Below are 14003 nucleotides of genomic sequence, written 5' to 3' on the forward strand. Positions count from 1 at the left end.
TACTATACTATGACCTATTTATTTATTCTTTTCACTGTTACTGTTTTCAACTTTGGTATCCCAGTGGCTCAGTGGTTTGATCGCTCCAAGTAGCACTAGTGGACATTCTAAACTAACTTTTATATTACTATACTATGACTTTTTTTTAAATTATCTTTTCAAAGTTTTACACAATGACTATTTTCAACATATTATACTATGGCTTTTTTTTATATATACAATACAAAACAGTCACTTTTTAATTACTTTTTAGATATACTACACAATCACCTTTTCAGCATTCTTTACTATGACTATTTTTGACATACTTTGCTATGACTTTTTTTATCACTTTTTCCAACATACTATACTATGACTTTTTTTCCCCTTTTATTTAACATGCTATATTATGACTTTTTCATCACATATTTCGTTCGATATGCTATACTATGACCTTTTAACCCTTTTTTGATGTCTACACTAACTTTTATGTCACTTTATTGATGTACTATACTATGACTTTTTTGTAATTTTCTTTTCAAAATTCTATGCAATTACTATTTTTAACATATTATACTATGGCTTTTTTTTGATGTACAATATAATACAATTACATTTTAATTACTTTTTAGATATACTACACAATCACCTTTTCAGCATTCTTTACTTTGACTATTTTTGTCATACTTTGCTATGACTTTTTTTATCCATTTTCAACATACTATACTATCCCTTTTCCAAAATACTATATATTTTCTTTTTTATCACTGTTTTCAACATGCTATACCATGACTTTTTCATCACTTTTTTTGATATACTATACTATGACTTTTTAACACTTTTTTTGACATACTATACTATGTCTTTTCTCGATACTATATTTTTTTATCACTTTTTTGACATACTATACTATGACCTTTTCGATATACTATAACCTTGTAATCTATTTACTATACTATAACCTTTTTTCAACATACTATACTATGACTTTTTAACACTTTTTTTTGACAAACTCTACTATGTCTTTTCTTGATACTATATTTTTTATCACTTTTTTGACATACTATACTATGACTTTTTCGATATACTATAACCTTGTAATCTATTTACTATACTATAACCTTTTTTCAACAGACTATATTATGACTTTTTTCGAAATAGTATACTATGACTTTTTTCGGATATACTACATTATGATTTTTCAACATTCAATATTATGACTTTTTTATCACTTTTTTGACATACTGCACTGATTTTTAATTACTTTTTTCAACTTTCTACATTGTTTGACTTGAAGTAATTTAACAAGGAACAAATGTTGGTTAAAATATTGTAGGATGTCAGTGTTTTAAGAATGACCACCAGGTGGGAGTATAAACTCAGCTTTATCCCACAATGTTATCTGTTTATGAGACTTTGGCTTTGACTGTTTGGTGGCTAAGTTTGGTGTCAACAACCTGTTACAGTAGATCACATACGCCGTCGTGTAAACACTGCAACTGTGAATTTGTTTAAGATGCTTTGAGTGGTGCCTTTATAGAAAATATCTGGCTTGCATAATTGAGCTCTAAAATGTGTCTGTCTGGTTGTACGGTGTGTATTCCCTCAACAAGGAAAAGGAGGCGAGCTGGTTTCCTAAAATTCTGGGTTTAGTTTAGTGCAGTAGAATGTTTCAAATTCTGGGAATAAGTTATGTGGGATGGATTTGTGCTTGGTGGAGCACCATTAGTATATGATGTGTGTATGAGTTAGATATGGGTGTGTGTGCTTCCTCTGGGTCTGTGGGATTTTGGCCCATAATTCCTGCAGCTCTCAGGTCACAGCTCCGTTCTCACGCACATATTTGGCATTCCTTCCCCGACATGATTACCATACACCTTCCACTCTGGGTTTGGCTAAGCAGAATATTTCCATCATTCCCGAGTGGAACTGGAGCAACGTTCCAGAAATGAGCAACTCACCCCACCACCCCTTACTCGCTTCTCTTTATCCCACCCCCACACCTCGTTTCCCTCCCACGCCACTGTCTCCCCCTTATACCACCCCCCTCCAGCACAGATTCCTGCTGTCTTGCAATAGGAATCCTTTGGTACAACCCTTTTTCCCCCTGAGTCAGCTGTTTGTGTCTGCCGGCATGATTGGGTCATTTGGCAGAGACATCTCTTCAGTGACCTCCTGCTAGGATGGGGAAGGAAAGGGAGGGATGGGGGATAAGAGCAGGATAGATGAGAGAAGAAGTAGCTATGAAATTCTATCCCACTACTGCATTTTTCCCTTCCACTGTGATCATTCATGCTGTATATTCATGGCAACACTTTCAAATGTGGAGGTGACTGCTGATTTCTGCACAACAGTTGGTGCTCAGCAGTTTTGAAGGGTTCCTGAGTGAGGCCGGTCCATCTTAGATTTGTATTTTTTCTCAAAGCAATTTAATTTCTGAGTTTTGAGCTTTAGTGATCATTTCAACTCATACCGACAAGTACTAGAAAACCACAGAATCCCTTCTTCTTTATGTTCTTGCACCTTGTCTCTGTAAGAAGTCTGCTGGCTAAAGTAATCTAGAAACTTTTCCCAGTTGGTAAGAGGAATTGTTGTGGTAAATGCTGAATAGTTTTGCAGTGACACCTATTGGGCCTTGATTCTTGCTCAGAGATTACTAGTTATGTAGCTTTCTAATCATTTTAAAGCCAGCCAGGGCAGCAACTACATAAAGTATACAAGTGAAAAGGCCTATTAGATAAAATCCATCACAGTAAAAGTAATTCAATATCACAATATTGATACATATCGTGATTTGGTACATGTTCTGTAAATTCAAATGTGACGTTTTTTATGGATAAAGTACCAAGAGGGCCATGTTTGTGTTTGGTTAATCCAGCGAATTACATACCTGAAAAAGTAAGGTACAGTGATGCAAAACTCTTGCAAACCCAATATTGCCATACAGTATCCCTGCAATGGTTTAATTCAACCAAATATATTAAAGGGATAGAAATCTTGGTATAAACAGTATGGCACAATCTCGGATGGTTGACAAATGTATATTGCATCATGGTACATATCATCATAATGCCCAACTCTAATGCGTATCACAATTTCTTCAATCCCAAAGAAATTGCTTCAGTTGGCTTGTTTTGTTTAACCAACAGTCTAAAACCCAAAGATATTCCATTTAGAGTGTGACAAAACAGAGAATACCATCAAACACTCATATTACAGTGGCTGGAACAAGCAAATGTTGGGCTTTTTTTCTTGATACATGCCTATTACAATTATTAATTATCAAAATAGTTTCCAGTTATTTTTTGTTGATCAACTAATTGAGCAAAAAAGCCAGCCCACAACGTCACGAACTAGAATCTCTTTCTACAACATATTCCTTGACAGAAAATAGAGCAGGTGGAGAAGCAGTTTAAAGATGCTGGGAGACACAGGAAATGTTTCTGTAAGGTTTACTGAGTCGAGAAAGACTGCTGCACACAGAGCTGAAATAAATAAATGAAATAATTTTATCGTAATAATTATAATAACCATCATAGTAAGATTGCTTATTTAGGGTTTCTGTCTTCTTTTATATATATAATATATATAACTTTCAATAAATTGTTCCCTTTAATATTTTTCCCCTGTGTGTATGCATGAGACTTTGGTTTGTTCCACTGAATGTCCTGGTAGCAGCATTCTGTATCCACGGTATCGCACAGGAGCATCCCCTGGGTCGTTTCTATAGCAATGCTAATAGACAAGGCACCCTCCCCGCCATCCTCGCCCCTGCGCTTGTCATCTTCTGCACCTTTAAGTTGAGAGTGTCCTGGGGGGGAGTGGGGGGGGGGTTGTCTTTGGTCAATCGTTGTTTTGGTTTGCTGTGATTGGCTGGCTGTTTTTGGTGCAGCTTGTTTTTTTTTACATTCCAGTTCCTAAAGCTTCAGTCCCTGCGGTGAGGTGTCACAGGTTCATTCAGGACTGGATGGTCCCTTTTCGGAGTCCCTCATGATCCAGCTTCACTCATGGTTGTTGGTGCACTCACTCGCTCACACACACACACACAAACACACACACACACATCAACTCTTACATACATTTGGTTGTCTTCTTGTTCTTACAAACATATGTTTATTCAGTAAGTCACTTGCTCGATCATTCCCTCATGCATCGTTACGTCATCCATTCATCCAACAGTCTCACAGGTTCACACCAATTTAGCAGTGAGACAAAAATAAGTGTGTCACATGTCAACAGTCCATTATTGGTCCTTTTGATCTGTGCAGATCACTCAATCCCTTTGTCCACTCTACCATTTTCCTGTCTTCTTCTTCCTTTTTTCCCTTTATCCGTAGGCTAAGCACCCACTATCTTGTTCAGTCAGTCTTCCCCAGTCTTGTTCTCTCTCTGTATGGTCCAGCTGTAATCCCATACTTGACATTGTCCAGCTGGTTGAGAAAAGGAGACATGAAGGCCTTGTGGTTTTTGTGGTTGTGGAATAAAGGCCTTCGTAGAGCCTGTGACTCTGGCTGCCCTTCAGCTTCCCTGTCAGTTCTTCTGGCCTATGAAGGGAAGCAGACCAGGTCCATAGAGCGTCCAGCGATGGACCAGTCCAGTAATGGTCCAGTTAGTCCAGTAGGGGAACTAAAATTGAGAGGAATGATCACTAACTAGTGGCAAATTAGTAGTTGTAAAGCTAAACCCCATGAATGATTCATCAAGTTTCTGGTCAATGTTTGTCCCGACGAAGGGAGGTGTTCAGTCGTGTGTGACAGAGGAGATGATTGGGTTATCCATTGGCAGGCTCTGGTAAAGGCTTTAGAAGACAAGACAGCGGGTGCTAGCATTAGCCACTGCTAGCGGGGCCCAGTAGCACGCACACGCTTGCCCCGCTTGCTGACGGTGGTGAAGCGAAAGGGGGTGGTGAGGTCGGGCTGTTCCCCAGGCGGGAAGCGCTTCATGAAGTGTACGTCCTGCTGGTTGGGGAGAGTGTGGGGCCCACGGCGAGGACGCCCTCTTTTAGTGAAGCCCACATACCAGCCTGTGTAGCGCGCTGACATCAGAGCTGTGTAGTGGTTTTCCAGAACCTTTTCAACAAAGACGCAGTCATCACTTCGATTACTGGCCTTCTGAGAAAGCAGATTAACCACAAACACACACAAAAACACACACGAACACACGCAAGCACACACACATACAGGGAGAAACAAAGAGAGGCTGGTCAGAAAACTGTAAGATAATCAGATTTTTGATAATGTTGATAAACGAAAGAAGTCTTACCTTTCCTACCAGCTTGCCTCTGCGGTTCATGCACAGGTAGAAATTGGTTTCTTTGCCCCTGATTCTCACCTGGCTACCAAAGGTATCGGCCTCCACTACGAGCTGGGCTTGTGAAGGGACAGACAGAGGGACAGACAGACATTAGAGCCGCAGGCAATAGAGAAAGAAAGTTTGTTGTGTTTGCAAGATTTCACAGTTTTATTAGGTGTATCATACAAAAATCAGAGGAAGGAATTAGACAGCATTCAAGCTTACACAAACAGGCCCATGGCCAAGTAGCTTGGCACTACTTGCACAGATTACCAGCCACCAATAAATAAGATTTGGGTTTTTAAATCCAGATAAGGCATTCACATTAAATCAGTTTTAGGATTCGTAGTTGCTGTTAAATGTGCTGATAAATCACAGGCTGATGTAAATGTCTCTGGCTGGACAGATGGTTGTCAGATAAGCCTGGTCACACACATGGATGTAAGGCTGCTGACCACAAATGGGCCTCATAAAAAAGATAACAGCCAAGAGTAGACGGAGCATGGTGGGCTGAGAGCAACGGGAGAACACTCAGACTGAGTGTCTGCGATACTGTTGTTTAAAGGTAAGTGCACATGCGTGTGCACCTATGTGTATTTGTGTGTGCAGGTGCATGCATGTTCATCCTTCCAGGCAATACCGCTTCACCAACTACACATGTTCAGAGAGTGCTTGTGCCTGTTTAAAAATAAATTCCTAAAATGGTTCCTACATGACCTTAGTCAACAAAGGGGTCAAGAGAAATCAATACCTCCCTCCCTCTTGCCCTCTTCCGCTCTCTTCCCCCAACTCTTCTCTTGTCTCCCTTTTGCTCTTTTGCTTCATGTTTATACCTTCATGCACCCGCCTCTTCTTTGCTTTATTTCTTCTCTCTTGCACTTGGTTCCCCTGTGTAATATCTCATCGCCATTGTTGGTCAGTTTTGGATGGATTGTTCCGTAGGCCCTATAATAGTGGTGTTTGTCAATAAACAGACAGGCTTGTGCATCTATGGTCCCATCTATGGTTTGAAGTGGCAGGTTAGCAACTTGACATGTTTGTGAATCGACGGGGATGTGCAATATGAGCCACGGTTGGAGCGCATGCAGAAATATGAACTCTTGCTTTATTGCTTTGCTTTCTTCTGCCCATTGATTCTGTGTGGGGTTTAAGAATGGGTTAGACATCATTACAAATGGAGAAAGGTGGAGAGGATGAGGGAGTGGGGGATGGACAGAGGGAGGATGGAGGGAGGGAGCTAGGGAGCTAGGGAGAAGAGGCTTGCTGTTTTAAATCCAGAGGAGACAACAGTAAGGATGAGAAATCAATGAAGGGATCGATGAAGGAGATGAGTTTCTAACACTCTGTCCGACACTCTACCTGCCAGGCTTCACCCGCTAACTCACACTTTTTTTTCACTAACACCTTCACTAACCACCTCTCTCTCTCTCTCTCTCTCTCTCTCTCTCTCTCCATTCTTTTGCTCTCTTGTGAATCATTGAGTCAGCAGCCAGTCGATGAGGTCTTTGTACTCCCAAGACAAGCTCCACTGCCCCTCTGCCAAAGCCTGGGGAGGCATGTGTGTGTGCTTTTGTGAGTGTGCCTGCACAGTTGCATTCTGTATCTATTCATGCATGCACTCGGTCAACCTTCAAGTCTTTGTACTTGCAGCCGTTAGTCTGTGTGACTGTGCATGTGTGTGCAAGAAAGAATCTAACTGTGCATACACTCACATATACCAAAGGGTTTGCCTGTGTTCTACTGTGTGTCTTACCAAATTTGTCTCCATCTTCTCCTCGAGCGCTGATTTTGCGCCCTAGCACCTGGACGTGTTTTCCGCTGGTACGGCTGTAGAGCTGGTAGACCCGGTGGTGTCTCCGACTCATGGTGTCTCTGACCTGCGTCTGGTTCTCCACATGCACACTGAAGTTGACCCCATCCACACCAAGTACCTGCTGAGAGAACAGACACACACCCATAGTTATGATCAAGCTTAATGAACTGCACGTACTGCCATTATACAATTTGTTCTTTATAATGTACAATTGCTCATGTAGGACTTTCATGAATCTTACCTGTAATGGATTGCACATCACCAGCAACATCTGGATACATCTGGAAAAAGTCGAAACAGATGAGTTTAGAAATTTGTAAGCCACATTGAATGTTGGAAGAGTTATGCGTGACACCATCATTTCCATCTCTTTCTTCTCTGCCGTTCTTTCTGTTCAACATTTCTTTTCCTTATTGGGTGATTACTCACACTGCTGGGTGTGTGGCTGGCACAGAGACATGACATACAGACAGGCAGATGTCCAAGCATCGGCAGACAGAAAACACCCAGAACAGTGTTTGTCGTTACGCTACCAGCCTTCTGTCCAAACCCATTTTTTGACCCGTTCATGACTTTCGCCACACCAAAATCTGGCCTCTAAATGACCTGATTGGACCGTGGCGAAATGGCAAACATGCTGAGACAAGTAGAACATGTTTTGGTTTAGACATCTAAGGGACTGGGCTGGCTCATTTGGCTGCTCTGTCTATGTAGACAGCTGGGCTGGACTACAGGTGTACACTCCACTGTGATGTGGCTTTGGAGAGTGACGGACTGTGGTTACATTTAGAGATGCTATGAATAAGTGAGAACACAAGCTTCCAAAATGTGTAGAAAAATTATTTATGGAGGAATCAATTGGTGGGGAGTAATGGTGGGGATGTAGCGTGCAGCCTTAGTATGTGTTTTCCCTATTAAAATACAAAATGTGTTTTATTTCTTATTACTTACTCATCCATCTGATCTGGACATTTATGATTTAAACAGCTGGTTACAGTTTTTAAATTTGTCTCACTTTATCACATTGCTTAATTGAAGTGTAGACCTTGGATGTATCAAATGTTATTCACATCTTTAGTAAGGGAGTGATAGTGTTGCGCAAAATCAACTCTGGAAGTCCTTGAACTGTTCTGAATTAGTGACTGCAGACATGATGAAGTTCAGAACCAAGTGTGTGGGCTGAAAAGCAATTCTACGAATTTTGTCTTTCCCCACCTCATCTTGTGCTATCTCTCTGCATGCCTCTTCTCTCTCTACTCCACTCTTTTTCTCTAATGCGTTGTCCTCCTTATCTCTTCCCTACCTTATCTCTCCCTCTCGGTATCTCTGTCCACTCTACCTTTCTCCTATCGTTCCCTGCCTCCTATCTTCCTTTATGTTTGGGGTTAGTGGGGTGACTCCTCCATACTGTCATGGGCATGCACACAGATGTGCCGATGTGCGCAGCGTGTATGTGTGTGTACAGGAGGAGCAGGCAGCTGACAGCTGGGCCAAAGGAAAGACATATGCGCTTCTGAGAGAGGGAGATAGTGAGGAGAGAGACGGGTAAACTGAAAGGTACACAAAGGGATAGGGAGAAGTTAAGTGATGTAAGATTAAATACAGGGGAGATGGTGGTGGTGATGGTGAAGTGGATATGACACATGCCTTTGGTGTGGGAGATCTGGGTTCGATTGCCACTGCAATACATTAACCAATGTGTCCCTGAGCAAGACACTTAATTCATAGTTGATTCAGAGGCGTGCGACCTCTATATATAGTAATCACAAAGTAAATCAGTTTGGATAAAAGTGTTACATGACATGTAATGTGAAAATGAAGCAAGGAAAGACTGACAGATAATGAGAAAGGTGACAGATAAAATCTGAAAGAAGATGCACAGATGTGACAAGGAGAGGGTGAAAAAAGACGAAGGTTACATCTTGAAGGAAAGAGGAGAAAAGTAGCAAAATAAGAGTCAGTAGTGTAACCACAGAGTGTGGTCTGGCGTGAGAAGTAGACAAAAAGATAAATATGGGAATTAAAGAGGAGGGGGCTTTCAACTCATGCACATCGTAACACATGTCACTGCCTCCTGACTAACACATGAATATACATGTACATACAGATATTGTTCCTTCCCTTGTGTTTCTCAGCATTTCTTTCCCATAGCTGGTGTGTTGGCCCCTGAGTCTAGGTGCACATACCCTGGGCTATGCAGTAGAGAGTTGGCCCCCACATTTTGCCAGTGCAGACAAAAAAACCTGAGCGCCTGTGCATTGTGAGGACTCTCAGCTGTTAAAACACCACGGCTGCACTGCCACCGAGGACACTGCAGGAAAAGTGCCTCGCACTGGATTCCCCCACTCCCACAAAAGCCACAGACACTCCATATTATGCCAGCCACAGAGAGAAAGAGAAGGAGAGGAAGAGGGAGACAGGATCAGCCGGGGGTGGGGGAGGGATGAGAAAACGAGAAAATAAAAGAGCGCTGAGTAAAAGTTGGGGAGAGTAAATACAGAAGGAGGTATGGAGAGAGGGAAAGCCCGGTGCGCGTTGGCAGGCTGCCAAAACAAGCAAGGGTCTGACATCATAAACCTGCGTCCCAGCAGATCTACCATATGGAGGCTGTGGTTAGACTAGCAGGCCTCAGCAATGAGGACTGGGCAGCAACATGGAGCGAGAGCGGTCGGCCTGGTGGGACTCAGCATAGAGCGGTGGTTTCAGCTGTATGTAGCAGTGGTTAGCGTGGTAGGCCAACTCTGGAGAAGTGGGCTTCAGCATGGTGCAGGAGTTTTAGATGTTCAGCAGTGGGCCTCTGTAACAAATAGTGGTTAGGCTAGTGGGTGTGTGAGTGGTGCATGTATCAGCAGTAATAGGCGAGCAATGGTTAGTGAAGCAGAGGGCCTCATAATGGATCTGTGGCTTTATGAGAAGAGCAGTAACAGGTTGTTGGGGCAAAAGGCCCTTGGCTTTTTTCACTCGCTAAAGACTGTCAGTATGATCATGCAGCATGGGTGAAGTGACATGGCTGTGGTAAAACTGATAGGTAAGAAGGAAATGAATGAATGGAAAGACGATTGGCTTTGAAAGACCTAAGCTAAAATCGGCAGACTAAACAGTGAGACTGCTCCTCCTCGGATACTGCCAGGGACGCCATCGTTCATCAGTTATTAATTCATACTTTTTATCTGAGCAAGTATCTGTGGAAAAATGGGGTATAGGCAAGACAGGAAGACAGATGTAGGCAGTTAGGTAGGTAAGTGGAGAGAGTGTGAGGGAGACACACACGAAGAGAGAGAAAGTCAGGCAGACACCAGCAGCAACAGCACACACCCTATCCAGGTTGTGTGAGGAATGAGAAGTATCTGGAGATGACTGCCATCTGGGAGAAGTACAGCCGACACAAAGAAAGAAAAATAAATCCATTGGCTTTTAACAAGACACACCTCAAATGGGCAAACTCAAGCCCCCTGAGTCTGTATCCTCCTCCCTTATATTTGCTCTTGGCATTTTATCATTTTCCTATCCCACTAGATAAAGCCGGTGTTATTTGACTCAACTTCTGAAATATTTTCAATAAGAAAAAAAAAAAGCATTTTCTTGGCGATGGGAAAATGGCCTTTTTCTAAGCCAGCTTGGCTATCCCTGAAGTAAGTGCAGATGGTGATGGAGATGTTTATGGCAGGTTTTATGAGTAACAGGGCCCTGACTCTGACCCAGTGACCCTGAACTGTCAGCCAATAAAAACAGGGCTTTCCATGGCATGTTTTCTATGGGGACTGATGAGGAGTGATGTAATCGTTAGACACTGCAACCTTCCTCTCCATCATCTTCATATGTAGTAAGACCTTCCAGGAAACTAGTTCAAACAACTATAGAAAACATAGAGCCTGGGTGGATGAATACGATTATTACATGATAAAGTGATAAAAGTGACTTACAATACGGTCAGCGTGGAAAGAAGGGGCCACATTGCTTCCCCCCTCCACTATGGAACTTGTCCCAGAGACAGTCTCCTCGGTCGATCTGGGCCAGTCCGAAAGTCCGGAGAGTTCACCTCTGTTTTTTGAATCCGCTTGATGTAGTGCAGAGTCAAAGAGTCAGCGGATACTCCCGTTGGCATCGGCGGCGGCGTGCCCAGGTTTTCCCGGTGTGGGTAAATTTGCGGGAGCGGGCAATTTGGGGTGTGAGGCCGGGGTAACTGTGCCACTGTGACCGCCGGGCAACCTCTAACAGCTGTCCAGACCGGTGGAGAGACGAATGGGCGGGGTAGCAAAGGGGGAAGGTCAGGGTTTTAAAGGCTGCGCGTCCTCGACAAGGAGAGGAACAGGTGAAAGCGCGCTCACGCGTCACAGATAACCAACTGCAATCGATCTTATTGACCCTCACAGTGATGCTCGGCCCTGTGGACAGATGCGATGGAGGCGTAATCTTCTGCGAAATCCAATGCGTAACGTTTTAGCGCAACAGCAAGTTTCTGGTCACCAAGATAATTTCTGTAGTCAGTGAGATGATAACAGAAAGTGGAGTGTTTGTTGCGGCACAGACAGGAGTAGCAGGCAGGTTCAGTCCCAGCAGAGCTGGGTCAGGAGCTGTTGGGGGTGGGCTACCTGGGTTGGCTGATGGCGCAGACGGCAAGCTGGAGACGGGGGCTCTGCGGGCGCAGGGTAATGTAGGGCTGCCTCGGTCATGACTGCGCCCCCACGCTGGCTCAACGGGTCTGTGGCTCAGGTAACACTGACCAACAGTGTCCGACAGAGAAGGTGATAAGGTCCCGGAGAGGTCCAGTTCAGAGGGGTATATGGAGAGTGCTGAATGGAAATGGAATAATAAAGGGGGAAGAAAGACGAGGGAGGGGTGGCTGAAAAGGATGGGAACAGCTGTGACTGGGTGGCGGACTCAGCCTCCCGCGACACAGCGAGGAAATGACAGCCGCACTTTGCACCTGATTTTCCGGACTTCACCGCTTGCCTCAGCCGCTGGAAAACGCCTGGCTGCAGTAGTTCTCCCTGCGCCCTCTCGACACAATACCAGCCAAAACACAGCACGATGACATCACCTCAAAAATGTTTGAAGGGGGAAAATGCAATCCGATCTTTTTATTTATTTTTTTTAAACGTAGAAAGTTTAAGCAGTTTATCAGAAGACCAAAAAAATACAAAAGTCTCCTGGTTCCGAGAAAAGCGAACTCCGCGGTGCAAGAGAGGAGTCGAATTCACCAGTTTCTGAAGAAATAAAAGTTAAAACGTGCGCACTGGAAATGTGTCTACCCACAATCACACCGTCAGATAAACTCCCAGGTCAGAACCTGCACCGTCCCCCTTACCCTTATGTTTGCCTCCCTGTGTCATTCACCAGAGGAGAACACGCAAGAGAGAACGCAAAAAGAACCCAGTCGTGCGTTTTTTTTTAATCCACTTCACTGGTATAATGCAGCTTCTCCCTTTCAGAAATGCCAAGGTTTCCTTCCATAAAAAATCTCTTCTTGAGGGGGCCGCATATGAGAGGTGCGTCGGCAGGCACAAACCTCACTCCAAGAAAAACCCGAACAAGATTTTAACAGACGCGGATCAATCTTCCCTCCCTCCCTGCCTCCACTCCTCACTCCCTCCCACCTCTCTCTCGCTCCCCTCTCTTGCCTCTCACACACACGCACATGCACACTTATTGGATCAAAATGGGATTAGTCAGTCGCTATGCGATGCAGACCCAACGTACACTGCACACATATTCATTTTAACAAGTGTTCGGTTCTGTGAAAAACATCTGCAAATGAGGTGAGATAATTTAACTGGTTTAGGCTACAATACAAATCAACTTGTTTCTTTAATTTTCACGAATCGGGACATTTTCCCATTATGTTATTTTGCCTTGTTTCAATTTATATTTGTTTGTGGAAATTCCTGAAACAAGTAGCCTAAATGCATTGGAAACAATTTGAATGGTGTCACAGTATCGACTTTAGTACAATTTTAAAGTGGATTTCCGAGCAAATAAATGTACAGGAGGTAACAACTCTCGCTCTCTCTCTCTTTTAAAGATTTCCACAAAACAATGACACCTGCCTCAGTCAAGTGAACATCTGTCTTATGGATGTCTTGCCCTCCGTTATCTCCCCTGAAGATAACCTTACCCCTGCAGCCTCAGTGGCCCCGGACTCAGGGTGGAGAGCAGTGCACTCACACACCCTTCAGAGCCGCAGCGCTTTCAAGGGATGTATTTTGACTCCCCATTTCATAACTTTTAAGTTAAACCTTAAGAGAGAGAAATGAAACGGAGAATGAGAGACAGTCGGGAGGGCGGTATGTAAGCACGGATACGGATCCAAAACGAACATTTCTCAGGGATTTCGGCAGCAACGCCCGCTTTGCGCTCCCAAAACTCCCTCTCACCGCTCACAACCGCAGACGGTCAGCCAAGCCAACACAACACTCCTGCCATACCTTTCATTCACAGACAGACAGACAGACAGAAAGACAGATACACACACACACACACACACACACACACACACTGCACAGAGAGAGTGAGTAGAGTAAAAGAAAGAGAGAAAGAGTCACCAGGGACAGTTATCTTGGCTCCAAGTGGAGCCTATTCTTTTCAACACTCCACACACACACACACACACACACACACACACACACACACACACACACACACACACACACACACACACACACACACACACACACACACACACACACACACACACACACACGCACACAGGGTTGAGCAGGGCTGGGTATGGGTACTGTGGTTGAATGCCTTTCCAGTCATGCTCCATAGACAAGCCTCTGGCCTTCTTTCCTACTACTGGCTCTCTGTGTCTTTGCACCTGTGTCTGTGTGCTTTTCGCTGCTCACCGCACTGCTGCAAGGGACACAAGTGCAAATGTTGTGGAGAGGGATTTGAACCACATTCTGGTGATGAGGAATGA

General features: G+C 43.7%; 1 protein-coding gene across 2 annotated transcripts; it reads right to left on the reverse strand.

Annotated features, from left to right (window-relative positions):
- Positions 1 to 3004: 3004 nt before the first annotated feature.
- On the reverse strand, positions 3005 to 12651 carry fgf18a (fibroblast growth factor 18a). Of its 2 annotated transcripts, none has more exons than XM_034882801.1 (5): positions 11008 to 12651; positions 7326 to 7365; positions 7025 to 7202; positions 5242 to 5348; positions 3005 to 5090 (listed from the first exon to the last, which is right to left on the reverse strand). In XM_034882801.1, exons 1-5 carry the CDS (start codon positions 11037 to 11039, stop codon positions 4818 to 4820), a joined length of 630 nt encoding a protein of 209 aa, XP_034738692.1. In that variant the 5' UTR covers positions 11040 to 12651; the 3' UTR covers positions 3005 to 4817. The 2 variants fall into 2 exon arrangements, with proteins under 2 accessions (XP_034738692.1, XP_034738691.1); XM_034882800.1 differs by having other exon boundaries at positions 7025 to 7205; positions 11008 to 12649.
- Between the last annotated feature and the right edge of the window lie 1352 nt (positions 12652 to 14003).

Source organism: Etheostoma cragini, chromosome 10 (genome assembly GCF_013103735.1).
Source record: "Etheostoma cragini isolate CJK2018 chromosome 10, CSU_Ecrag_1.0, whole genome shotgun sequence".
Lineage (NCBI taxonomy): Eukaryota > Metazoa > Chordata > Actinopteri > Perciformes > Percidae > Etheostoma > Etheostoma cragini.

Bases quoted from the DNA above. Each gene is read 5' to 3' on its own strand.
- fgf18a (XM_034882800.1), bottom strand. From the start codon at position 11,039: ATGTGGCCCCTTCTTTCCACGCTGACCGTATT. The intron at 7,206-7,325 runs GTAAGATTCATG...CTGTTCTCTCAG, and splicing joins TGATGTGCAATCCATTACAG to CAGGTACTTGGTGTGGATGG. The intron at 5,091-5,241 runs GTAAGACTTCTT...CTGCTTTCTCAG, and splicing joins GAGGCAAGCTGGTAGGAAAG to AAGGCCAGTAATCGAAGTGA.